The sequence below is a fragment of the Lynx rufus genome, unplaced genomic scaffold, assembly GCF_022079265.1.
Source record: "Lynx rufus isolate CCGP_SWC_20201006 ecotype Redwood Valley unplaced genomic scaffold, mLynRuf1.p SCAF_4, whole genome shotgun sequence".
NCBI classification, from domain to species: Eukaryota; Metazoa; Chordata; class Mammalia; order Carnivora; family Felidae; genus Lynx; species Lynx rufus.
In genome coordinates, this window is record NW_025814856.1 from 3445662 (window position 1) to 3470880 (window position 25219).

The following is a 25219-nucleotide window of genomic DNA, read 5'->3' on the forward strand; positions in this document are numbered from 1 at the left end:
CCGACGGTGGAATCACACTGCCCCCGCTGTGATCAGGAACACTGTTCGTGCCCAAGAAGCTGCTGATTCGGGAGACTGCTGGCCAAAGCAGGAAGCGGGGGCTCCCACTGCTGGCCCCAGAACCATGTGGCTTCAGCCAGAAACCCCCTTGGCTCTCCCCCTCACGTGACTCACCTCCAAATCAATCAAGATTTGGAACTTCAGCAGCCACCCCAGCAACCTTTCTGTCTCTATGAATCTGACTTAAGTACCTCACAGGACTAGAATCCTACAGTATTTGTCCTTTTGTGTCTCGCTTATCTCACTGAGCATAATGTCTTCAAGGTTCATCCACGTTGTAGCAGGTGCCAGAAACGTCCTCCCTTTTCTAAGGCTGAGTAGTATTCCATTGCGCGGATGGACCACCACTTATCCTTCATCCACCAGTGGACGGTGGGTTTCTCTGAACTACCGTGTGCAAACCCTCTCCGAGTCCCTGCTTCCAATTCTCTTGGGTAGATCCCCGGAAACGGGATTGTGGGGTCACACGATAATGTGATGCTTACATTTTTGAGGAGCCAAAGAGGCCTCTAAATGATCTGTGTGCGAACCGGCCTCAACAGGGTCCAACAAGCTGTGCAAATGCAGCTGCCTACACATCTGGGAGACTAGTCCATCACCAGAAGGTGCTGGATGGACACATGAATTCATGACCAACCAGGCACAGCGAATCAAAGTCCTTGTCGACCTTCTGCCGACCTTGCCTAGCTCTTTGAAACAGTCGGCTTCCTTAGCCTCCGTGCTGCCAGTGCCTTCCAGGCTGCCTCCTCTGTCTCACTACTCCCTGTCAGGCTCCCTCGTGAACACGTTCACTCAAAGCTGTAACAAAGCCGGGCAGAGACTATAAAGTCCCTCCAGCCGCCAGACTGAAACCCAAGACTTTGCTGCTGCCTCCTCCCTGGGGGCTGTCACCTTGGGAACCACTGGCTGGGGGGAGGGGGGGTGGGGTGCAGATAGCGAAGGGCCTTCTTGGGTAGGCCCCGGTCCCCTAAGACGGGCCTCTGCAAAGCAGCAACAGGCCATGTCGCCATCGAGGCTCCAGGCTACGGAATCCACAGTGATGTCACAAAGGCTGGCCACAGGCGGGAACATTCTAGACATCCAGTCTAGAGACGGCTGTCCCCCCTGTGGCTACAGCAGAGGAGGGGGTGACCAAAGCTGATAAAAAGAAGCTGGAGACAGAAGTGGGCACTGCCCTCCCGACGACAGAGAAGGGTAAAAATGTGCTGTGGGTGGAAGGGAGGGGTTGGGAGCTGAGATGTTTCAGCTCCTGCCAGGGATGAACCAGTCTGCATACTGGGTGGGGGATGGGCACAGAAGGCACCAGAAAGCAATTTTTTAGTAACACAGCCGGCAAGACCCCATGCCAATTCTGCCCTCACCACCCATCGCACTTCATTTCCTTCTATGGCCCCCACTTTTCCTTGTACTCCAGCCCTGATGGCCTTCATCACATTACTCTCTTTTCTCAGATTCCTTCTCCCTCTCTTCTTTGGTCACCTCGTACCCCCCCCCCCCGTTTAGAGTAGCCTTGTCCAATCACCCCTGTGACCAGGTGGGACCCCTGTGCCTCCACACAGCTGGACACTCCCAGCCCTCCAACGGACTGTCACTGGATTTATATGAACGTATGTCTCTTCAGTCCCAGGAGACCAGATGCCTCCCAGGCAGTAAGAAGAAGAGAGGCCGAGGGTACTGTGGACACCATGTCCTCGAACAAGCCAAGTCCAAAGGAGAGAGATCCCCGAGCAGAAACTAAAGCTAGAGGTGGGGGGCTCCCTGGGCCCTGGGTGTGGCGTTCTAGAGAAGGTGGGGTTCCCAGAGAAGCCCCTCGGGGATGGCCAAGGGTGGCTGAGCCAGCGCTGGGATCTTTGAGGTCGTGTGGGGCTGGCCGGGAGCAGGGGAGGGAGGCTGTGAACGAAGGTGGATGCACTTTGTCATAGGTGCCCGGTCCTTGGTAAGTGCACGGGAGGGTGGCGGGCCCGTCACTGAGCTGCCCGCCTGCTGGCAGGGGGCCCAGTGCATCTGTCTGTCCACCCGCCCCTGCGCCCTTTTCTGCGTCTCCCCATTCACCTGTCTTCCTCCCTTGGCGGCTGTGTCTTTCTCCCTCCCGCCGCCCTGCCTCTCGCCCCCGACTCTCCCCTGCGTCCTCCGCCCGCCTGGGCCGCCTTCAGAGCCACGGCCCTGCCCCCTTTCACCTACCTGGGGTCTCCTGGCCCCCGGGCTCCGCCTGCCCACAGGCCCCCGCTACTGGACGTCAAGGCGCGACGGCGAGGTGCACCTGCGGCAGGAGGACGCCTTCGCCAGCCAGGCGCCCGTCACCGTGCACGACATGGTCATGAACACGGCCATCAAGTACGCCAACTACATCGCGCTCGGCTCCAAGCACAGGACCGGCTGGCACCTGCTCACCTACATCGAGTACTACGAGGAATGCCGGCGCGCCGCCAAGGCCTTCCTCAAGGTACCACGTGCCCTCCCGCGCCTGCGCGCCGCCCGCCTCTGCGCGCTTGCGCACTGCCGCGCCCGCGCCACTGCGCCTGCGCGCCGCTCCTCCTCTGCCTCCCCGCCTGCGGGGCGGGCGCGAATCCTTTCCCCTGGCTCTGCCCTCGTCTGCGCGTTCTTGCTCAAATCACTCAACTTCCCTCATCGAGAGGTGTACCTTCAGTGCCTGTGATCTTTTTCGTTAAACAATGACCTAGGCTACACTTGCGGTGAGCACAGCATCACGTGTAGACTTGCGGAATCACCGTGTTGTGCAAGTGAAGCTAATGTAACATTAGGTGTCAGCTGTATTTCAATTAACGTTTTTGAAAAATTACTCATTCTCATCATGCCCTCGTTTCCTCATCTGTAACATGGGGGTTCTGTATCTATTTATATATATACATATATATACATACACATATATATATAATATTAAAAGTAGGAAAGTTCTATATGGCCATATCCATTTTATACTTTATTTGTATAGAATTTAGTATAAAACATTGTTATATTAGGATTTTTGTGTGCAAATACATAAAATAAAACATCATAGCACCTCGCACAAAGGTTTGCTACAAGAATTCAGTGAGTGGACACATATCAAATAGCTCCTGGCTCGCACGAAGCATTACTCAGCATTTATTCTTATGGTTGTTACTGTTAATGTGTCTCTTCTCCAATGTCTCATCTTTTGAGCAAGGTCATCCCTGATCACCCTGGATCCCCAAACTCACCCCCCCACACACACACACACACTAATCTCTATCACAGCTCCTTTGAAAATTTTCTGCCCAGCTTTCATGGCCACCTGGTAGTATGATTGTATAATTTATTTGTTTAGCTGGTCAGTTATGAGGGCAAGGGGCCAGTCTGCCTCATTCATTGCAGGCCCCCAGAATCTAGAACAGAACCAGCCCCTTGGGTATGTCTTCAATGAATGAATACCCATCTATCAGATTAGGAAAGAGGATAAGGGACCTCAAGGGACTTCTCCAGTCAATGTAATAAACAAGGATGTGTGAAGTAGACAGTGGTCCAGAGAAAACTAAAGCAGGGAAGGGGGTAGATGAGCTAGGGGTGGGAGTGGAAATTTTAATATATGGTGGCCAGTGAGAGCCTCTCTGAGAGTGATATTTTCGCAAAGACTTAAACAACTTGGTGGGGGGCAGGGAGCCAAGTGAGTATTTGGGGATAAGTGTTGCAGGTAGTGGGAACAAATGTGCAAAGGCCCTGGGGCAGAACAGTGCCATGCATGTTGACTGAATAGCAAAGAGGCCCATGTGGCTGAAGCAGAATGAGTGGAAAGGAGAGAGGGAGGTGGTGAGGGCAGGGGGTAACGGGGACACGTCTTGCTGGGTCTTGTGGGGCTTTTACCAGGAGTGAGGTGGGAGCCATGGAGGGCTGTGAGAGGAGGGATGCGCCCAGAGTTGGTTGCTTACAGGCTGCGTGGAAAAAGAGAGACCCGTGAGGTTGAGATGAAGACGTTTTGGAGACCTGTGTGGTACCCGGAGAGGGGATAGGAGGTGGTCAGATTCTGAAGGCAGAGCCAACATCATTTCTTGACGGATTGGGTGTCAGAGAGAATGAAAGGCACTGAGGATAATCCAGATTTCTGGCCAGTGCAAGTTGGAGGGACTGCTACTGACTGAGATGGCGGAGGGCGGGGCCGGCAGAGGGGGGTGGGTAACGTCAGCAATTTTGTTCGGGCCGTGTTGGGTGTGTCGTGCCTGCGTGACGAGGACACTAGGAGTGGGCAGTGGTGCCCAAGAGTCTGGAGTGGACGGGAACGACCCACCTGGGGATGGCATCACCTGGTCCTGCCAGGACGGGTGAATGTGTATCATCTTGAATGTTTAAGTCAATCCAGATGTCAGCACAAGTGATCATGTGGGAATCCAGAACTTGAGCCATGCAGATGTTCACCCCAATATTGTATCTAATAAAAGTAGAGGGGAGAAAGGATCTTACTTAAGTATCAACCAGTAAGGCGGGGTGGGGAGGCAGTCGCTAAATCATGACATTTCTCTACAATACAATATCATAGAGGTGTTATATCTGATACCATAGAGAAATATTCAAAGGCTGGGGAAATAGGATGCATGGTTTTACGAACAATGGTGGGTTATGATCATATAGGGATAAGTACTGCCCAGATTTTATCAAATATTTATTCATAAAAATGTCGGGGGCGGGCATTTTGTTTGTCTTTTCTCAGTGTTTTCCAATCTCCATCTATCAACATTTGGGGCTGGATCACTCTTTTGTGGAGGGGTCTGTCCTGTACGTTAGACAATGTTTCCTAGCAACCCCGGTGCCCGCCCACTCCATGTCAGCACCATCCCCTTCCCCAAAAATGTCTCCAGATGTTGCCCAATGTCACCTGGAAGGCAGAATCATCCATGTTGAGAACCCCTGCTCCACGTGAATATATATGGTAGCTTGTAATGGGGGGGAGGGGGATGGGCTATTCTATTAGCAAACAGAAGCACCAATGGTCAACAGAGAAAAGAGAGCCCAAGGTTCTCAGCCTGAGGCTCCTGGGCACGTGGGGGCAAGTGGCCGGTGAGCCCCCTTTGCCTCACAAGGGCCTCCTTTCCCAGCTGGGCCTGGAACGCTTCCACAGCGTGGGGATCATGGGGTTAAACTCCGAGGAGTGGGTCATCGCGAGCATTGGTGCTATCATGGCTGGGTAAGAGGAACCAGGTATCGCCCTGGGGTACACGGAGTCAGGAAGCCATCAGCCCAGCAAAGGCTCTTCCCCCCTCCTTCCACCCACCCCCCCGCTCTTGAATCCATAGGGGTCTCACGGAAGAGTCCCCAGCTCAGGGAGCAAACTAAGGCTCCTGCTTGGTCTGTGCTCAGTGGGATTTGTCAAGGGCCCAGCCCTGGGCACCAGCCAGCTCGCCCTTCCGACACTCTCTACCTGTCGAACTCAAACACATCCTGTGAAGCCCAGCTCCCATGACCCCTCCTCCAAGAAGCCTCCCCAGGGCTCCCCAGCATTGAGACCTCCCTCTACCTGTCCAGACTGTTGGGGAACCCCTGGAAGGCAGGGTCCAAGCCCAAGCTGTCCCTGAGTCCCACCTTCAAACAAGGCATATTGGGGGTGTCAGGGGATGTGTGCCATACTCTATGCCCCACCCGAGGGACTGTCTCTCCTATGACGCAACCGGCCTCCTGGGAGCGGGTCCTCACTTCTTGGGTTCTGCTTCCAGAGGCTTCTCCGTTGGCATCTTGTCCACCAACTCTCCGAAAACCTGCCAGGTCATCGCCGAAAGCTCGGAGATGGACATCTTTGTGGTGGATAATGACAGACAGCTGCAGAAAATCATCCAGGTTAGTGACTCGTGCAAAGGCACGAACTTCGCCTAATAAAGAAAAGGAACCCAATGAGCGATGGACCCACCCTCCGTGGTCCCTCATGAGACGGGAACCGCGGATTCCACGGATGGATGGGCCCAGGGCCCCTGTGGGGTGCCAGGCGAGTGATGTTCTGGCCCAGTGCGGGTCCCGGCGCTAACCCCCAACGCACCCCCAACTGGGACTTACACCTTCCCGCTGCAAAGCAGGTAGATCCCCTCCTCCCACTTAAAACAAAAATTATTCCGGTAAAATGCACACAATGTACAATTTACCCTCTTAACCCTTTTTAGTGTACGATTCTGTGGCATTTAGTACGTTCGTAGTATTGTGGAACCATGACCTCTGTCTGGTTCCAGAACATTCCATCACCTGCAAAGGAAACCCTGTGCCTATTAGTGGGGACTCCTCATTCCCCTGGCCCCAGCCCCTGGCAACCCACTTTCTGTCTCTGTGGACTTGCCTGTTCTAGATGTTTCATCTTATCGGGATGGTACAACAGGTCCTATTTGGGGGGAACCCTGAATTTCCCTGGGTCCGGGGCTGATCCGAGTGAGGTGGTTCTGGGCATGGGCGCGATGGTTCAAAGCAACTCCCTGTGAAATGGGGACGCTAAGAGGACCATGACAAGCAGACAGAGGTAAGGAGGCAAAGACAACCACCATGAAACACCCACGAGGATGACTCAAAAAAAAATTTTTTTTAATGTTTATTTATATTTGAAAGAGAGAGAGTGGGGGAGGGGCAGAGAGAGAAGGAGACACAGAATCGGAAGCGGGCTCCAGGCTCTATGCTGTCAGCACAGAGCCCGATGCAGGGCTCGAACTCACGAACCGTGAGGTCATGACCTGAGCCGAAGCCGGGCGCTCAACCGACCGAGCCACCCAGGCGCCCCAGGATGACTCCGATTTTAAAACGGGTAATACCGAGCGCTGATGAGGACCTTCACTGCAAGAAGGTACCGCCACCCTGAGAAGCGGTTTGACGGTTTCATGTCAGGTTAGATAAACACCTACTATGTGGTGCAGCCCTTTCACCCGCGGATATGCACCCAAGAGCAACGAGAACGGGTGTCTCCACTGCGTGTCAGTGTCTGTGGCTGTTCTGTGCATGGAAATTATTCCTCAATAAATTCCATCCTCTCTCGGTCTTGGTGAGAACGTAAAATGGCGTAGCCACTGTGGGACACAACACGACGTTTCCTCAAAACTTCAGAGTTACCAGCAATCTCACTGCTGGCTACATACCCAAAAGAAGTGAAGGAAAGATCTCGAAGATTGTTTTTTTTTTAAGCTTATTTATTCATCTTGTGTGTGTGAGAGAGAGAGAGAGCAGGGGAGGGGCGGAGAGAGAGGGAGAGAGAGAATCCCAGGCTGTCAGCACGGAGCCTGACACAGGGCTCGATCCCACAAGCCGTGAGTGAGATCATGACCTGAGCCGACATCAAGAGTCAGTCGCTTAACCAACTGAGCCACCCAGGCCCCCCACCCCCCGGAAGATATTATTTGTTCGCTCAAGTGCACAGAAGTAGTATTCACAGAAGTCAAAATGTGGAAATAACCCAGTGTCCGCTGACGGATGAATGGACAAACACCATGTGGTCCATCCAAACAATGGAATGTTATCCAGCCTTAGGAAGGAAGGAAAGAGGGCATTCCTTTTTTAAAAACGTTTATTTATTTTTTAAGTGTTTACTTTTGAGAGAGAGAGAGAGAGAGAGAGAGACAGAGGGAGGGTGGGGGAGGGCAGAGAGACAGGGAGACACAGAATCCGAAGCAGGCTCCAGGCTCCGAGCTGTTAGCACAGAACCCGACGCGGGGCTCAAACCCACGAACCCGTGAGATCATGACCCGAGGCGAAGTCGGACGCTTAGCTGTCTGAGCCACTCAGGTGCCCCAGGAAGGGACATTTCTACACCTGCTACAATATGGATGGACCTTGAAGATACTGTGCTCAGTGACAGAAGCCAGACACAGAAGGACACGTCCTGCACGACCCCACTCGCAGGAGGTCCCCGGAGGAGTCCCGTCCACAGAGACAGAGAGTAGATGGTGGGAGCCAGGGCTGGGGCAGGGGGGTGAGGAGTCCGTGCTTCATGGGGACAGAGTCTCAGTTTGGGGGAGATGAGAAAGTTTAGGGGTTCTCTTTTTTTTTTTTTTTTTATTTTTGGGACAGAGAGAGACAGAGCATGAACGGGGGAGGGGCAGAGAGAGAGGGAGACACAGAATCGGAAACAGGCTCCAGGCTCTGAGCCATCAGCCCAGAGCCCGACGCGGGGCTCGAACTCGTGGACCACGAGATCGTGACCTGGCTGAAGTCGGACGCTTAACCGACTGCGCCACCCAGGCGCCCCTTAGGGGTTCTCTTTCACATGAATGCAAATATAATTAACACCACCAACTATGTGCTTAAAAGTAGTTAAGGTGTTAAACTTTGTTGTGTATTATTTTTACCACGATTCTAATTTTCTATGTCTATTAAATAAGTAAATAAACCCAAGACAGGGTCTGTGCAGGTGACAAGGTATGTGCGGCCTGGGTCATTCGCCACCCGGAAGGTGAGCCCCTGCGAAGGTGGGGTCGCAAACTCAGATGCTAAGGGGCCAGCGCAAGATGTAAATAGTGAAACTTACACTGCTCGGCTGTCCTCACTGACCGCTGCTCTTTGCCGTTCGTCTTGTTTGGACCTCAGTTAGAGGGCCACGTCTGGGACAGCAGATGGCTGCTCTGGGTCCTGTACTTTCCCCCCAGGTGATACCTATTTGCTGACATTTCCCACGTTTTCATCTCCAGCTTTCCCAATGGTCACACTGCGACGCCTAAGAAGCATCTTAGGTTAGGTCCAGACCTAACCTCCCGATCTTCCCGCCCACAACCTGCGCCTTCCCTCCGAGTTTCCTGTCTCAGGTGGCGGGTACTTCCTCCCTCCAGATTCCCAGGTCCCCTCTCTCAGGAAATCCTGTTGGCTCTGGGGGATCAGCAGAATGATGGCCGAAGACGTCCACGTCCTAATTCCCGGAGCCTGTGATCCGGGCGCCTCCCGTGGCAAAAAGGCATTTTGCTTTTAGGATTAAGAGTAAGGCCCTTCAGATGGGAGATGATCCTGGATTATCCGGGTGGGTCTCCTATAATCACACAAGCCCCTCAAAGCACAGAACTTTCTCCAGCTGGAGACGGGAGACGTGAGGCAGAAGGGACGGCAGAGAGATTCAAAGCAGGAGAGGAACGCAGCCCACCCTGGTTCTGGCTTTGAAAATGGAGGAAGGGCCCACGAGCCAGGGGATATGGCGCTATCTAGAAGCCGAGAACGGCCTTCAGCTGACAGCCAGGAGGGAGACAGGCAGGCCTCGGTCCTACATCTGCAAGGAACTGAATTCTGCCAACAGCTCAAATGAGCCAGGGTCCCAATGAACAATCCTCCTTGGAGCCTCCAGAAAGGGACCCAGCACCCACACCTGGATTTGGGGATTATGAGACTCTAAGCAGAGACCTGACCCAATCACGCAATATGTCGTACCTTAGTGGCCCCTATCAGCCGTAGGGAATTAACGCAGTCTGCCTTCAAAATGTGCCCAGGACCCCCCAACATCAAAATCAAAACACAACCACCACAACTAAAGTCCCAGTTCAAAAACTGGGCCGAGGACTTAAGTACCTCTCTCTAGAGAAGGAACGCAGATGGCCAATGAGCCGGTGAAAAGATGCCCAACACGTAACGTCATCGGGGAGAAACGCAGAGCGAAGCCACGAAACACCACTTTGCGCCCAGGAAGCCAGTTATTATCAGAAAAGCAGAGGGGCGCCTGGGTGGCTCAGTCGGTTGAGCGTCCGACTTCGGCTCAGGTCATGGTCTCGCGGTTCGTGGGTTCGAGCCCCGCGTCGTGCTCTGTGCCGACAGCTCGGAGCCTGGAGCCTGCTTTGGAATCTGTGTCTCCCTCTCTCTCTGCCCCTCCCCTGCCCTCTCTCTCTCTCTCTCTCTCTCTCAAAAAAAATTAGTTAATGAAAACAAGAAATTAAAAAAAGAAAAGCGGGTGACAAGTGTCAGGATGTGGAACAAGCTGGAAAAGTCTGGCGGCTCCTTACAAAGCCAAACGTAGAATGATCCCGTGACCCAGCGATCCTGCTCCCAGGTGTCTCCCCAAGAGAATGGGGCACAAGTGTGCAAACAAAAACCCGTGCACAGACGTCCACAGCAGCCAAAGCGTGGGGACGGCCCAGCTGCCCACCACCCCGTGAACGGACAAGCAAACTGCGACCCATCCACACCCTGGAGTGGTCGTTCAGCCGCAGGAGGAGTGAGGCGCTTGCACGTGGATGGATCTCGAAGACGTGACGCTCGGGGAAAGCAGCACATAGTGTGGGAATCCGTGTGTCCGAAACCTCTGGAACCGGCACGTCCGTAGAGGCAGAGCGGATGCGTGGTTTCCAAGGGCTGGAGGACGGAGGAAGGGAGTCACCGCTGATGGGGCCCGGCTTCCCTTTCGGGGAGATGGAACGTTCTGGAACCGGACAGAGGGTGACGGTCGCATAACGTGAATTTAGCGGTGCTAAGTGCCGCTGCATGGCCCGCTCTGACATGGTTAAAACGGCAAATTCACGTGCGTTTTGACACAATAAAAGGGAAGGCGGGGAGCGCCCTGGCCGCCCGTGGTAGGAAGCGCTGGGGCTCGGGGCCGAGCTGTCGCCGGCTCTCAAGCCCTGCGCCTGCTGAGCCCCGCGGTATCTGGCGGATCCAGGGCTACTTGAAGCACCTCAAGGCCATCGTCCAGTACAAGGAGGAGCTCCGGACCCGGCTGCAGAGCCTGTATTCTGTAGGTCCTCACCGGGAGCCGGGGGTGGGGAGGGGACGGCCCCGGGGGTGGAGGTCACAGGCCCCACCCACCGCCACCCCCGTGAGCCCGCGCGGCACCCTCTCCGCAGTGGAGAGGCTTCCTGGACCTGGCAGACGGCGTCTCGGAAGACACGCTAAACCAGGTCATCGACTCCCAAAAGCCCAACCAGTGCTGTGCCCTGCTCTACAGCATGTCAGTCGCCGGCCCCCCAAAGCCCGTGATGCTCAGCCAACGACAACGTGAGCGTCCCGCCCGGAGCCGGCAGGCCGGGGCTCCCGGCCTCGCGTGGTGGACGAGCGCGTGCCCCTGGGGGTCGCGGGCAGAAGGGCCCACGGGAGACGGCTGAGGTGCCTTGCAGGTCACGTGGACCACGGAGACCGCTGCCCAGACCCTGTCTTATAAGCGCCCCCCGGAGGAACAGGAGGTCCTGGTGAGCTACCTCCCGCTCAGCTACCTGACGGCCCAGCTCTTCGACGTGTGGGTCTCCATCTCTGTCGCCGGAGCCCTCTACTTTGCCCAGCCGGACGCTCTGAGGGTGAGGCAGAGCTCCTGGGTCCCCTGCCGCGGTGGGTGCAGGGGTGGTTGGGGAGGCCGGCCGGGCGGGGGGGGGGGTCACTCTGAGCAGGGGGGGGCTCACCCCAGCACTGGCATCCCCACCAGCACTGCCCCGCCGGTGGCTGTGCGACCTTGGTCCTTCTCCCCCCTGCGCCTCAGTTTCCCCATCTGTAAAGCGAAGGGGGTGAGCGGACAGGAGCTAGTGTCGTGCAGGACGGGGAGCGTGTACCTGGCTCGTCTCGCAGCGAGAAAATTCCCAGTGCAGGAAGCTTAACTGAGCCATTAAAAGCCTATCAGTGGAAACAACCCAAGTGCCCATCAACAGATAGATGGATAAAGAAATGAGTTCCATCCGTACAACAGAATGTGATCCAGCCTTAGGAAGGGAGGACTTCCTGCCGCCCGTCACCGCGTGGACGGACCCCGAGGACGCCGTGCGCAGTGACAGGAGCCGGACACAGAAGGACACGTCCCGCGTGACCCCACGCACGGGGGATCCCCAGTGGAGTCCCGTCCACAGAGACAAAGTAGATGGTGGGAGCCAGGGGTGGGGAGTCCGTGCTTCATGGGGACAGGGTCTCAGTCTGGGGAGATGGAAAGTTCTGGAGGCAGGTGGCGGGGGCGGCTGCACGACAGCGTGCATGTGCCTGAGGCCGCTGAGCTGTGCGCTCAGAGGTGGTGAAAATGGTGTTTGGTGAATTTTACTTGCAGTTGGAAAAAAAAAAAAAGCACACGAGGTCACTGACATTCATCATGAAATGTCAGTCACGGTTGTGCTGGTTCTCCGAATGTAGAAAAACACAAAATTCCCATCAAGACAGGAAATTAGGGGGAAACGAACACTGACATCGTTGCCCGGATCCTTAGGGCTCCCTCAGCCCAGGGGCTCGAAGGCTTTTCCTGCGAAGGGCCAGGCAGTAAGTGATCTAGGCTTCCCTACATCGTGTAGGTTCCCAGGGAGAGAACACGTACCTGCGGGTTCCCCGCGGCCCAAACCGGAAAACTTTACGGACGACGAAAGTTTCGGTGTCGTGCTTTCACGCGTCACAAAACGGTTGCCCTCCCGGAACTCCTGAGAGGCCTTTTCATAACGTCAAAGCCATCTCGGCTCTGGGGCTGGCCTCTGCCACCCGTGTCCTGGCCGGTAGAAAGGCTGGCTCGGGCGGGCGCGGTGGGATTTGCCTCGCTTGGTACAGATTTCACTCGCCAGCGTTCAGGGTCCATGTTTCGGTGGTGGTCTCGCTGCGGGAACCTTTCCCGGTACCTGGAAGGAGGTCTGAAAAGAGTGACAAGGGCGGAGTTTGTCCGTCCCCGTGCCCTGCTTCCTCCTATTCTCTCTTTCCGACCCCCATCCCTCCCTCGGTATCTCGTCTCGTCTCTCCCTCCCTCCATCTCTGTGGGTCTCTGTATCCGCCCCTTCCCTTCCCGGCTCTTCTCCACGCACCCCTTCACCCCGACTCAGGGGTTCTGGCAGAGGGTGGACAGGACCAGAGACAGCCAACGGCGCGTTGAGCCACCTGGGGAAGGACCCGGATCCTGTGTGTCCCGCTGATGGGGGCAGTTGGGAGCAGACGGTCCCTGCCATCCCCGCCGGAGCTCTGGCCGCGGCTGTTAACTGCCCCCCTGCCCCACTCACCACACGACTCCCGGCCGGGGCGGCGGGAAGGACTTCCAGCACCTGGCCCTGCCGCGGGGCGGGGCGGGGCGGGGGGGGGGGGCGGCCGAGGGCCCAGGGTGCCCGTGGCGGGGGGAGGGGGGGGCTTGGCGGGGTGCCCACTGTGCCGTGTGGCGCAGGGCTCCCTGATAGACACGCTGCGGGAGGTCAAGCCCACCATGTTCTACGGCGTCCCGTGGGTCTGGGACAGATTGCTGGACAGCCTGAAGACCGGCCAGCTGGCCTCCACCCCGTTCCGGAGGAGGCTCGACAAGTGGGCCGTGTGTCTGGGGCTCAGGACCAACAAAAGGCGGATGTTGGGGTGAGGCGGGGTCTCAGGGCCGCCCAGGGTGGCGGGGTGCGGAGGGGTGGGGCGCGTCTGCACCGGTGCAGGGGGGTGGGGGGGGCGCGTCGGGGCCGGGGCGGAGTCCGGAGGCCCAGCTCTGCTCCCCCTGCGTCTGCTCCCCAAGGCAGACCCGCCCCCCCCCCCCGTGCTTCAGCCTGGCCAAGAGGCTGACCTTCAGCCAAGCACGGAGGTTCCTGGGCCTGCAGCGTTGTCGCCAGTACTTCAACCTGGGCACGGGGCTCTCCGGAGCCACCACGGAGTACTTCCTCAGCCTCAACATGCCCATCTGTGAGCTCTACGGCCTGTCCGAGAGCACGGGCGTCCACACGCTGTCCAGGCAGGAGGGCTTCCGGCTGCTGAGGTGGGTGTGGGCGGGGGGGGGGGGGCGGGCGGGCGGGGCTGGCCTTGAACCCCCTTCCCCCACCCCCCCCCACCGCCGCCGCTCACTCCCGGACCAGGTGGGTGCCCGCTATCACCCGGCCCTGTCCCCCCGCAACGCAGACCCAAAGGCCGATGAGTGAAAAAGCAGGTGCACCCAGGTGTGGCATGACCTGGAGCCCTTCCGATTTGCTTTTTGGTTTTGTAATTCGCAAACCATCATTTTTACTAATGGCCGATTATTTCTGCCCCCCTGGCACCTTGGGAGAGAACGCATTCACTGCTGTTGTAAAGGCTGCAACAAACGTTATTTCCTGGTCCCCGGGGGTGGGGGTGGGGGTGGGGGTGGGGGCGGCGGGTGGGAATTGAGGGGCGCTGCTTTGTAGCTGTGTGGCTCTGGGTCCCTCGCGAGGTCGAGCTGCTGGCCCCAGTTCCTCAGTTGGGGGTCCTCCTACCACAGCATCTGCTCCCCTCATAGAGAGCAAGGTGGATGCCACCCTCTCCTCTGGGACAGCAAATAAATGTACGGGACACCCGGGGACGTTTGAAACTTCAGATAAACAACACCTCTCGGGTTATTTTAAAGTATTGGTATAGCCCCCTATAATATCTAGGACGTCCTTGTACTAACCCCAGAACTTGTAATCGAGAGCGCCGAATCCTCACCACTGGACCACCAGGGAGCCACCGAACTTGTAATTGAAACAGACGTCTTACGAGGCACCTCCCATTTGATCTGGCAACCCTATCACGGCCTCACCTCAGAAGTGGCCCTTCGTTATTTCTGCCACTTGTGACGGGTCGTGCGGATCAGCCCCATCCAGGGTGGGAGGGGGCCGCACAAGGAGGTGGATTCCGGGTGGGCAAAGGGATCTTTGGGAGCCACCCAGGAGGCCGGCTACTGCAGCCTCCGATCTAGTTGGGGGTCCCCCGCAGGCTTCCCGGAGGATTCGTGCCGAGTTGAAAGAAGAACGGGACAGAACAGGCGACCGGGGCGAGAGTCATGGCCCTTCTGGTGCGCCGGCTTCCTCTCCTGTCCTGGATCTTCCTCACCTGGGCTCACCTCTCCAACGGGGACAGGGGCAGATTTTACGCAGTACGACCGCGGCCGCGAGGAGGGTCCGGTACGATCGGACCTCCGTTTCCATTTGGGCCGAGGGCACCGGACATCTTAGAGTCTGTGGGGTAGGGGAGGCTGGTGGGGGCTTGAGTGGTCTGGGAGATGGCAGTCGCACACACACAAAAAGCAGGAAGGGAGGGGGTTCAGTAACTCATCCGGGTGTCCGCAGACCGGTGCCGCTCTAGAGAGAAATAAACTCCTCGCGCGTTTCTGGAAGGAGGCGATGGGGTAGGTCAGTGCCAGCCGCCCCTCCGCGGTGGGGCCCGTTACCTCCCACAAGAGCTGGAGGAGAGAGCCAGAGTTTATCTCCCGAATGTTTGCATTTCAAAGGGAGGAGACCGTTCTGGGGAGTAGATTTGCATCTCAAAGGGCGGAGAAAGGACTTATCCGCAAGCTTTTTAAAGGAGCTAGTCTACGGGGGGGGGGGGGGGGGGGGAGGTTAAGCGGCCATCTGGGAAATTCTCCTGGCAGCTCGGGGTTTTCTCGGGCAGGAATGCGGGGGGCGGGGGGATGGAGTCATCCTGGGGATGGGGCCCGCACTTTCAGAAACGCGAATATGTTCTCAGGTCTTTCTGTGTGGGAGTGGATGCAATCGTTCGAGCACAGAACCTGAGGCTCTTAGACGTCAAGGCTAGGACCCAGCGAGAAGAGGGCTCAGAGGAGCCCGACCAGAGTTTGGTCAGGGAGAGACTCACCATCCTTAGTGCGCCTTGGCTTTGGAGGAGGTGGGATCGACTTTCAGCAGAGACAGGACAAAGAGCCAATCACAAAGCACTTACTCACCTCGACCCCCGAACCCAGAGAGGCAGGGCAGAAAGGGGGTCAGGCAGGGAGGCTGAAGGAAGGAGAGGTTACTCGGCCGCTGGGAGGTGGTTTGGGGAGTTTCTGGTCCGGGCCCCAGCGGTGCTTCCTAGGTGGCTGCTTGGCCTGTGTCACACCCCTAGGGTTACAGCGGGGACAACCAGGCGTCACAGAATCCCTCCCACGCGGGGTGTGGGGCTTGCACTAGGCAGCCAGAGACAGCCCTTGATCCTTCCAGAACAGATCACTCCACACAAGCCGTAAAGCGGCCCGTGGTAGGTGGTGTTCGCAGACGTGAAGTCACAACAGGGGCCGCTCACTGAGGGCTCTCAGTTTCCATTCATTCCTTTTGGGCGGTTTGCGCATTCAGGGAGCGTCTGAACGTGAACTCGGAGCATTCAGGGAGCGTCTGAACGTGAACTCGGAGCTCGCGCTGCCCTGGGGGCTGGGCGTCGGCCCTCATGGGGTGTGTCTTAGCTCGGGGCTGGCGTAACGGAGCGCCCCAGACCGGAGGGGGTGCGGGGCTTAAACCACAGAGATTTACTCTCAGTTCTGGAGGCTGCGAGCCCAGGATCAAGGTGCCGTGGATTCGGTTCTGGGGGAGCGCCTCTCTCTGGCTTGGGGACGGCCGCCTCCTCTCCGCGTCTTTGCGCGGTGGGAGAGGCCTAGCAAGCTCACTCTGGTGTCTCTTGGTGAAGGACATCAGACTCATCACGAAGGCCCCACCCTCAGGGCCTCATCTAAACCGAATCGCCTCCAAATACCACCCCCGTTGGGGGTTAGGAATTTGAGGGTGACGCAATTCAGTCCGGGCAGGGTGCATCCTGGGTGTTGGCTGGGCCAGCTTGGAGGCCCTGCCCTGAGTCTCCAGACAGCCTGGGGAAAGCAGGGCAAGGACGGGGGTCTAGGTGCCACGACAGGAACCCTCGAACTTTGAGAGGTGAAGCAAAAGCATCTTCCCCCGGCCCCCATTTCCAAGGAGATAAGCAGGTGGTAAGCTGCCTCATTCTCGCCTGGATCATGGCTTCCTCTCCCTCCCAGATACCTTTCACAGCAACCAATTCCACCCAGATGGTGTCTTGAGTTTACCTGTCCCTTGCCTTGTCCCCCGTACTTACCTGTGGGTTCCCCAGGGGCCGGGGGCCGGGTGTCGTGCGTCCACGTGCCCTGCAAGCTTGGCTCTGAGTCAGGGTGGGCCAAGCCTTCCCTCCCTGGGGGACCGCACCCTGTTTCCCTTCTCCATCTGTCCCCTACTTTGGATCTATGGGACTCTAGCAGCCAGGCGGGCAGAGGAGGCCTGGATCTGACACCTGTGTGCCTGGGGGCAGAGGGGCAGCGAGCAGGGGGCACCCCTAAGCCAGTGGGGATCTGTACCTGGTGTCTATAACCACCCCCTCCCTGCCCACTGTCCCCAGCTGTGGGAAGTCCCTCCCCAGCACCCGCACCAAGACCCAGAAAGAAGATGGGGATGGCATTGGGGACATCCACATTTGGGGCCGGAACATCTTCATGGGGTACCTCGACGATGAGGAGAAAACCCAGGAGAAGATTGATCTCCGTGGCTGGCTGCGCACGGGGGACCTGGGCTTTTTGGACGATGACGAATTCCTCTACGTCACGGGCAACGAAAGGGGTGAGCAAGACCAGGCTGCAGGGTGCTCTCTGCCTCTGACCAGGCCCCACGGGGCTGCTGCGGACGGTGGTGCAGGTTGCACACAGCACGATGATGAGGGACGACTGAAGTCCAGCTTGGAGGAAGGGGCACCCTTTGTATGCTGTCTATCTCTATCTCCGTTGTTTCTGAGCATCCAGGGGTGGCTCTGGGCTCCAGGACAGCTGACTTGATGTAGCTTTTCAGGACCACAACCCTCCTCTCTCTCCGCCTGCAGATCTCATCACCCTCAGTTCAGGTGAGAAGATCAACCCGAACCCCATCGAGGAGCGGGTGAAGAGGCACATTCCCCTTGTCCGCTACGTCGTGCTGGTGGGCCAGGACGCCCCATACCTCTGTGCCCTGCTCACGCTCAAGGTACCTCGGCTGGTTTTGAGCCTCGTGGCAAGTCTGGGCTGTTGGCTGGATGGGGGCGGCCATCCTGGTTTCAAGATGGGGAGACTGGGGCGCCTGGGGAGGGGGTTCAGTCGGTGAAGCGTCTGACTCTTGGTTTCCGCTCAGGTCATGATCTCGCGGTTTGTGAGTTCAAGCTCTGCATCAGGCTCTGTGCTGACAGTGCGGAGCCTGCTTGGGATTCTCTCTCTCTCCCTCTCTCCCTCTCTCTCTCTGCCCCTCCCTTACCCATGAGTGTGCACTCTCTCTCAAAATAAACTTAAAAAAAAAGGGGGGGGGAGGGCACCTGCCTGGCTCCGTTGGTTGAGCGTCCGACTTCGGCTCAGGTCATGATCTCACGGTTCGTGGGTCCAAGCCCCACCTCGGGCTCTGTGCTGACAGCTCGGAGCCTGGAGCCTGTTTCGGATTCTGTGTCTCCTTCTCTCTCTCTGCCCCTCCCCCACTCACACTCTGTCCCTGTCTCTGTCTCAAAAATAAATAAACATAAAAAATTAAAAAAAAAAAAAGATGGGGAGACCGAGGCTGGGAGAGGAGAGGCAGTGGGTTGGTTGCTCAGCGCCAGCTCCCCATGTCGTGGGCCTGGGACATTGGCTGTGCCTGTAGGGGAGAAGCTCCTGGCCCGTTTCCAGAAAAATGGCAGAGGGACTTGAGCCCGGCCCACCCAGCCTCCAGGAAGCGGGGAAGTACTGGGCAGGTCCCCCAGGCTGAGCCCGCTTCCTCATTTGTACAATGGGGGTGGGGACCTGGCCCTCCCAGGGTCGGGACCACGAGTGCGAGCCCCGGCACGGGGAGCCGGGCTCGGGGGCCGCACGAGAGCCACCTGACCCGCCTTCCCCGAACGACAGTGCCAGATCAACACGGACACGGGGGAGCCTCGGAACGCGCTGACCAGCGAGGCGGTCGCTTTGTGCCGGCAGCTCAAGAGCCAGTCCACCAGGCTGTCGGACATCGTCTGTGACAGAGACCCGGTGGTCACAGAGTTCGTCAGTCAGGGGATCGATGCTGCCAATGCAGAGGTCACCTCCAACAGCGCCAAGATCGTTAAGTGGACCATCCTTGAGACGGACTTCTCCATGGCCGGAGGGGAGCTGGGTGAGTGGGCACGGGCCGGGGAAGGGGTCCGGGCGCGGTCGCTCACACCCAAGGCCCTGGGGTGCTCATCAAAACGCCACCATCTCCCGGGCTGGGATCCCTGGCACCTGCATTTTTAACCAGCGCCTCCGAGGAATCTGGCAGGCGGTCGCCCGCGGTGGTCCCCAGACCACCAGGCATTCGGAGACAGGCCTCTCAGACCTCTCTTCCCCGGGCCCCTCAATCCAGTCACCCCTCTGCGTCCTTAGGACAGATCTGGCTCACCGACACCTCATCCTGCAGGGGGTGGGTGGAGGCCCCGCCTCGGACGTGACTCTGTTTCAGGGGCAACCGCCAAACTGAAGAGGGCCAACGTGGGCAAGATGTACCAGCCTGAGATTGAAAGCTTTTACTCGGAGAAGGATGAATACTAGCAGTGGGGGGGGGGGCGGGGGGGGGCTTCCTGCTGCCTCAGGAGACCGCCTGCCGTGGGCCTCCTCCGTCCCCCATTGGATGATCACAGAGCCGCCTTCCAGTGGGAGGGAAGCCCCCATTTTCGCTAAGCCACCCCTCTGGGGCAGTGTTTCAGATTCAAAGGTAAAAGGACAATAAAAATGGTTTCGCCAAAGCAGTGGTGTTTACCCGGGGTGGTCCTGCACCCCCAGAACATGTGTGGCGACGTCTAGGGGACATTTTGGGTTTGTCCCAACTAGGCAGGCAGGTGCTAGGGGGCGCTCGGTGGGGGGAGGCCAGTCAGGGCTGTTGCCCCACAACCCACAGTGCACAGGGGAGCCCCCCACACCAGGAAAAACTGCCTGGCCACAAAAGGTCAGTTGTGCCTAGGTAGGTGAGGGGCTGCGAACGGAAGGCTCTGGAAAAGTCAAAAACAGGGCTGATGAAGCTCCTAGGTTTCTTTCTCCACTTTGAGAATGTGCACCGTCTACCTGAGAAGCCGATCCCGCTGCACCGCCCGGTAAACCTCTCCAGAGCCGGTGCAGGAACATCCCACCCCCCAGCCCCCCACCGCTGTTTGCAGTCACCTAGTCACCTGGAGAGAACGGCTGAGGCCTCGCCGGGCACCCACCAAACGCCAGGGCAACACGCGTTCGACAGTTACGGTTGCAACCAAAATGCTAACAGGAAACTTCAGAACAGCAAGATAAAGAAAACGCTAGTTCCGTGAGGAAAGCGAGCATGCAAGCCTGTGCGGGGAAACTCTGAAAAGGGAAGAATAATTAACGAAGCCGGAGGGGGGGGGGGGCTAGTCCTACCAGAGAATAAATTACAAAGCAGCCGTAATTAAAAGCTCAGGGATGGGTCGTAACTGACATCTGCAGAGGAGGGGAAGCCCGGCTCAGACAGAAACGCGTGCAGGGGTGGAGGAATGCACCAGAAACGGCGTTTCGGCAGGTGCAGGTGAAGGAAGCACCGTCAGTCCGCCGCTGGGGACTGAGCGCCTCGCATCACTTCCGGGGCCCTCCCTCATGGTGAAACGGATTCCAGATGGGACAAACTGAAGGGTGAAGGACGGAGGGAGGGAGGGAAAGGGGGAAAGACATTAGGTCGCTGGAAGAAACCAGGGGAAAGCGAAGACCTGTATCCTCCCCAGGGAATAACCACCCCGAAGCCCCGGGGCGGGGGGGGGGGGGGAAGCTTGACGTAAACGCAAGGCGTGGGCGTGGCAGGGACGCCGCGCGCCAGACGTACAGGCAAGCGGTGGGCGGGGGGACAGAACGCGCTGCCGAAAGCTAGTGTCGTGCTCCACGAGGGGCTCCCAGAAATGACTCGCAGACACACAAGCACGCAGGTGTCTACACACGCGGGCAGAAGGCGGGGGGGGGGGGTGGTGGGCGAGGCGGGTGCCCCGGGAGGCTGGAGACCCGGTGGCACCGTGCACGGGGAGGGGGGGGGGTGGCTATGCGCAGTCACGGCAGGGGACCGGGGAAGGCCGGCCAAATGAAGGAATGCTCAGATACCCTGGGGGAAAAGCGTGCGGGTGTAGGAGTTCTGTCTTGGTCGTGAGCGGACGATGGCTCTCCAGGGACACGTAAGAAAGTGGACACGGAGAAGCCAGGAATGAGGGTCACTGCTCACTGTGCAGTGCCCTTGGAGCCTTCGGACTGGTCTTGAGTTTGCATCACTAAAATACAAACTTAAAATGTAGGATTTGAAAATATCCAAGGCCAGAGCTTTTAAAAGGGACAAAGGTGTCATACTGATTGATGAAAGAAACACATCACGGGGCGCCTGGTGGCTCAGTCGGTTGAGCGTCTGGCTCTGGATTTCGGCTCAGGTCACGATCTCGGGGTTTGTGAGTTGGAGCCCCAGGTCGGGCTCTGTGGTGACAGTGAAGAACCTGCTTGGGACTCCCTCTCTCTCTCTCTGCCCCTCCCCCGCTGTCTCTCTCTCTCAAAATGAACTTGAAAAAAGATCCCCAAAATGTATGGAAACTGTTTTCACTAAAAGACAAAAAGAAAACTTTAAAGGCACCAGAGACCAGACTCAAAGAGGCAAGAGACCAAAGTGCTGGCTTCTCAACAGAAAAGGCAGGAGGCAGCCAGCCACACCCCTGCCCACCCTCAAGTGCACTTAGCGGAAACACCTTTAGGAACGAAGGATGAAACGGAGAGGTCTTTTTTGCACGAGCAGAAGCCGAGAGAATTCACTGCTGCTGCTAATTCCTCAGGCTTAAGGACCGTGATCCCAGATGGACCCACGGGAAGGAGGACGACGCTACAAGGCGTAGACACACGTCCGCACTTGCAGGAGCACGTGCCTGGGCTTGAGTCTCAGAAATGCGCCTACGTGCCATCCCCCAGGGAGGCGGACTCTCCAGGGCTGCCTCACCTGCCCGTGGGGACTCTGTCAGCAGCACCCACACCACCCCGTGCTTGCGACGAGTCCGCGAGTCCTTCTTAGCACGGCGCCTGGCCTGTGGCGAGCCCTGCTGCATTCTTACCCCCAAGTCGTCCTTCACTGCGTCGTGGGGGCTGGGAGCCGTGGGAGCCACTCCAGATCCTGCTTCGGGAGCTCTGATCAGAAACTGTCCCAGAAGACTCGCAGAATCTTTCTCCGATACGAAAGATAGGGCAGGGGAGGCCATTGCCCTGATGCTGGAAGTAGAAATTTTGGCTACTGCCAAGAAGAAAGGCTCCTGAGGTTCCGGTATGGCCAGCCGTCTCCCTTGCGCCTGCCGAGAGCGGGGTGGAACTTTCGCAGAGGCCGGGCCGCTTACATGGGACCCCGCAAGAGCTCAGTCTCCTCGGGGCTCACTCAGCCCTGCCACATGGGGTCCTAGGCAGAGCCCACCGCGGGCAAACCAGCAGACGGGCACCCCGGCTCTCAGCAGAGGTGGTCTTTACCCACATTTTCCTACCTATCTCACCTTCTGTCACCTAACTGTCCACCCATCCTCCCATCCTGTGAAGTCAGGCTTGTCTTTCAACCCCAACCCTGCCCCTTCCCCCAAGGAAAAGAACACACGTCAAAAGCTGGACCCGAGGCCACATTTTCCACCGTCATTCCCCTCTTGGATTTCCAGTAGTTCCGACTGTTCCTCCAGGATGCTAACCTTGCTCACCGCCCCCCCCCCCCCCGCGACCCCATCCCCACTCCTGCTGCCCAGGCTGGATGCCAGCCCTCTGTCCTCTTCCCGGTTGTACCAGGGGGAATGAAGCGGACGCATGAGGCTCTGCGCGTGAGTCTGCTTTCCCATCTGACTTTATTTCACTTTTTTTTTCTATAAAACTCCTCCATAATCTCACAATTTGACAAAAAGTTTAAAATTCAGGACAGAAACAATCCTGCGACTCGTTACAAACACGATTCTCCTTTATTCCTTTTATCCAGGAGTTGGTCTCAGGGCTGATGAGTGTCCTAGTTCCTAGTGAGACACATTCTTCGTAAAAACCCTTATGGGCAAGAAAGGTATTCGATACCTTTTGCTTTCAGGTGTCGGTTTACACTTTGTTCAGGAGAGAGCAAAACACAGGGATCTGCACTGGGGGCAGGGGACTTAACACTAAACACGCGGCAATCACAAAGTGCCGGCCCCTTCCTATGGAAGCGTCCCCAGAGCCCTCGTGGGCCCAGCTGCCGGGCAGCTGGGGGTGGGCCGGGGAGGGGGGCAGCCGGGAAGGCTGCGGTCAAGGCCCTGGTTGCCTGGCACGTCCATCAGGTGATCATGGGGCCAGCACTGGACCCAGAGCAGCTCTGGGGGACAGCACTGGGGCCTTCTGGCCAGAGGAGGTAACTGAGAAATGGGTTGGTGCTTCCGAAGGCCCCAGAAACAGCAGGAGGGGCCAGACGCTGCTGCTACTGAGGGCAGGCCGAAGCCTGGCCTTCCTCCAGCTGCTTCCTGGGGACAGCCCGGCTCCAGACAAGAACGCTGCCGGAGTCCGGTGTGGAGCCCGGGAGGGCCTGTGGCCCTTCCCAGGAGATGCTCCGGAAGGGGAAGGGCTGGCGCCCTGGGGCTCAGGCTCCCGGCCATGGCCCCCAGCAGCCTCTGTGCAGAGGGCCGGGCAGCTGCTGCCTTTCACATAGCCCACGTCAGGCTAGTTCCTTCTGTCCACTGTCTTAGAGTTTCCAGAGAAGAGAGGTGCCCCACTTTGGAGTATTGTTGGCCTGCCTGGGGAAGGGGAAGGGGACGGTGACGGCACGGAGCCTGCCACACAGGCCCGCCCTCTTCCTAATACCTCAAGGCAGTGGGGTCAGGAGAGAATCAGAGCAGATGGCGAGGAGTCGTGGCGGTTTCCTCTGAAAGTTCTCGGGCCTTCCCGGCAAGTTCTGGGGATTTCACCAGGGAGGCTGAAATTTGGGGAAACCTTGGAGGCAGGTCTCCCCAGGGAGTGTTTAGGGTCTGCCTGACAGACGGAATCGGGGACACACTAGTCGGGAACCACAGGGAAGGGGAGCTTGGCACTCCCCGCATCGGAGCTCCCGACAGGCGGGGAGGAGAGGCCCTCTGAGGGTGGGCTGGGGAGAGAGGGTGAGCCCACCTCGGGGCCCTGGTCCTTTCCCCCCACACAAGTCAGGGCGGGGGCACTGGGGGGTTAGAGGCTGAGCAAACAGGACCCCAGCCCCCAGGAGCCCCACCCAGGGTGGGCTAACCCCATGAGGGCATTCTGGCTGAGAGGGTGGGGAGCCAGCTTGGCCCTCGGAGAGTCTCAGGCATGCGAGGAGTCAGGTCTCTGGACTGGCGTTGACTTGAAGGGGTGGGACGGCCAGGCCCGAACCAAGAGAGGGGTGCCCGGGAGGGCCTGCTGCCGGCTGGGCCCTGGCTCGAGGGGCTGGCTCTAAGTCCTGACGCTCCTCAAAAAACTCCACAAACTATCTCGTCTTATTTGGCAAAAGCTCATTTTTTCAAAGTTCGAAGACTCCAACGACAGAGAGGAGGAAGAGGACCCATGGAAGGAGGAAGAAGACGAGCCGTGGGGGGCAACACACGACATGGCCCGTGGCTGGTGGAGGCCAGGAGGTCTGCTCCTGGAGGCGGCCGCCGGTCTGACCAGGCGCCAAGTGCGCGGAGGCCCCTGGGTGCCGAGGACCCGCTGCCCCGTCGTAGTGTTCGCCGGCCCTCGGCTGGGTCCTCCGGGCCACGGGAGGACGAGACATCCTTGGAGCCGCGAAGGGCGAGTCCTCCCCTCGCCTCTTAGAGGCGCCGGCGATGCTCCAGCTGGGCCTCCGGCCCCGCGACAAGACCAGTGGGAACGTCTTAACCTAAAAGTCCCGCCTTACTCACCCCCCACCCCCCACGTGCACTGCTGCCACGGAAACGCACACCCGGAAACCGCTCTGGTACCTACAGTGCATACACATACGCTAGAGAGAGAACTGTACAGACAGAGTCCCAGCACAGTGAGAGCCCGCGGGGGACTGCACCCGGCCTGGCGCGGCCCTGGGCACGGTGGGTGTGTGGGAACCGTTGGGGGAGGCTGGAGGCAGTGCCCCGGCTGCTCAGAGAGCCCAGGGCAGTGAAACCATGCCATGTGTCCTGCGGCGGAGCGGGGCCCCCACCGCGGGCCACGTTTCCTCCCCTGCTGAAGTGAGGCCTGGTGCTGCCTTCAACACAAGCTGCTTTCCGAGGGGGGCCCAGGTGATGGCCCCTGAGTGTTGGGGAGCAGCGGCGCCGGCCTGCCCCCCCTCAGCCTCAGGGCTCCCGATCCGGTGGTGGGGAGGGGGGGCCGGGAGCCGACGAGGAAAGTGCAGCTGGCCGTGCGGGCCGAGGACAGGGCGGTCACTAAGGCAGTGCTGCGGGTGGGTGAGTCGAGAGAGAAGAAGGAAGGCGGGGCCTGGGCGTGGCCTCCCGGGGCCCCCGGTGAAGAGGGCCCGGCACCCGGCCCAGGGTCATGTGGCCACGGCCTCCAGGTAGCTCTGCAGCTTACGCACGGTAGTCTCGTCCAGGGAGAAGAGATCAAAGTCAAAGGTGGTGTTGGTGACGTTGAAGTGGCCGGTCTCCTCAATCAGGTTCACGATCTGGAAGATGGGGCAGGGCAGGTGGCTTAAGAGAGCAG

The 25219-nt window shown here is 58.3% G+C and overlaps 2 protein-coding genes across 2 annotated transcripts in view; one reads left to right on the top strand and one right to left on the bottom strand.

The window, feature by feature from the left end:
* The first annotated feature begins 1745 nt into the window (after positions 1–1745).
* Positions 1746–19142, top strand: LOC124522817 (long-chain-fatty-acid--CoA ligase ACSBG2-like). Its single transcript, XM_047094451.1, is given in 15 exon segments — positions 1746–1806; positions 2280–2503; positions 5127–5215; positions 5742–5862; positions 10598–10696; positions 10806–10944; positions 11065–11252; positions 12222–12318; positions 12321–12571; positions 13067–13248; positions 13397–13633; positions 16987–17204; positions 17461–17600; positions 18482–18728; positions 19053–19142. Coding segments are annotated over 15 exon segments (2382 nt in total). The 3' UTR covers position 19142.
* Positions 19143–22399: 3257 nt separating this feature from the next.
* MLLT1 (MLLT1 super elongation complex subunit) overlaps positions 22400–25219 on the bottom strand; it is a 67328-nt gene continuing 64508 nt past the window's right edge. The window contains exon 12 of the mRNA XM_047095509.1: positions 22400–25181. Coding sequence (XP_046951465.1) covers positions 25053–25181 — 129 coding nt within the window. The 3' untranslated portion in view covers positions 22400–25052. The remainder of the gene's footprint in view (positions 25182–25219) is intronic.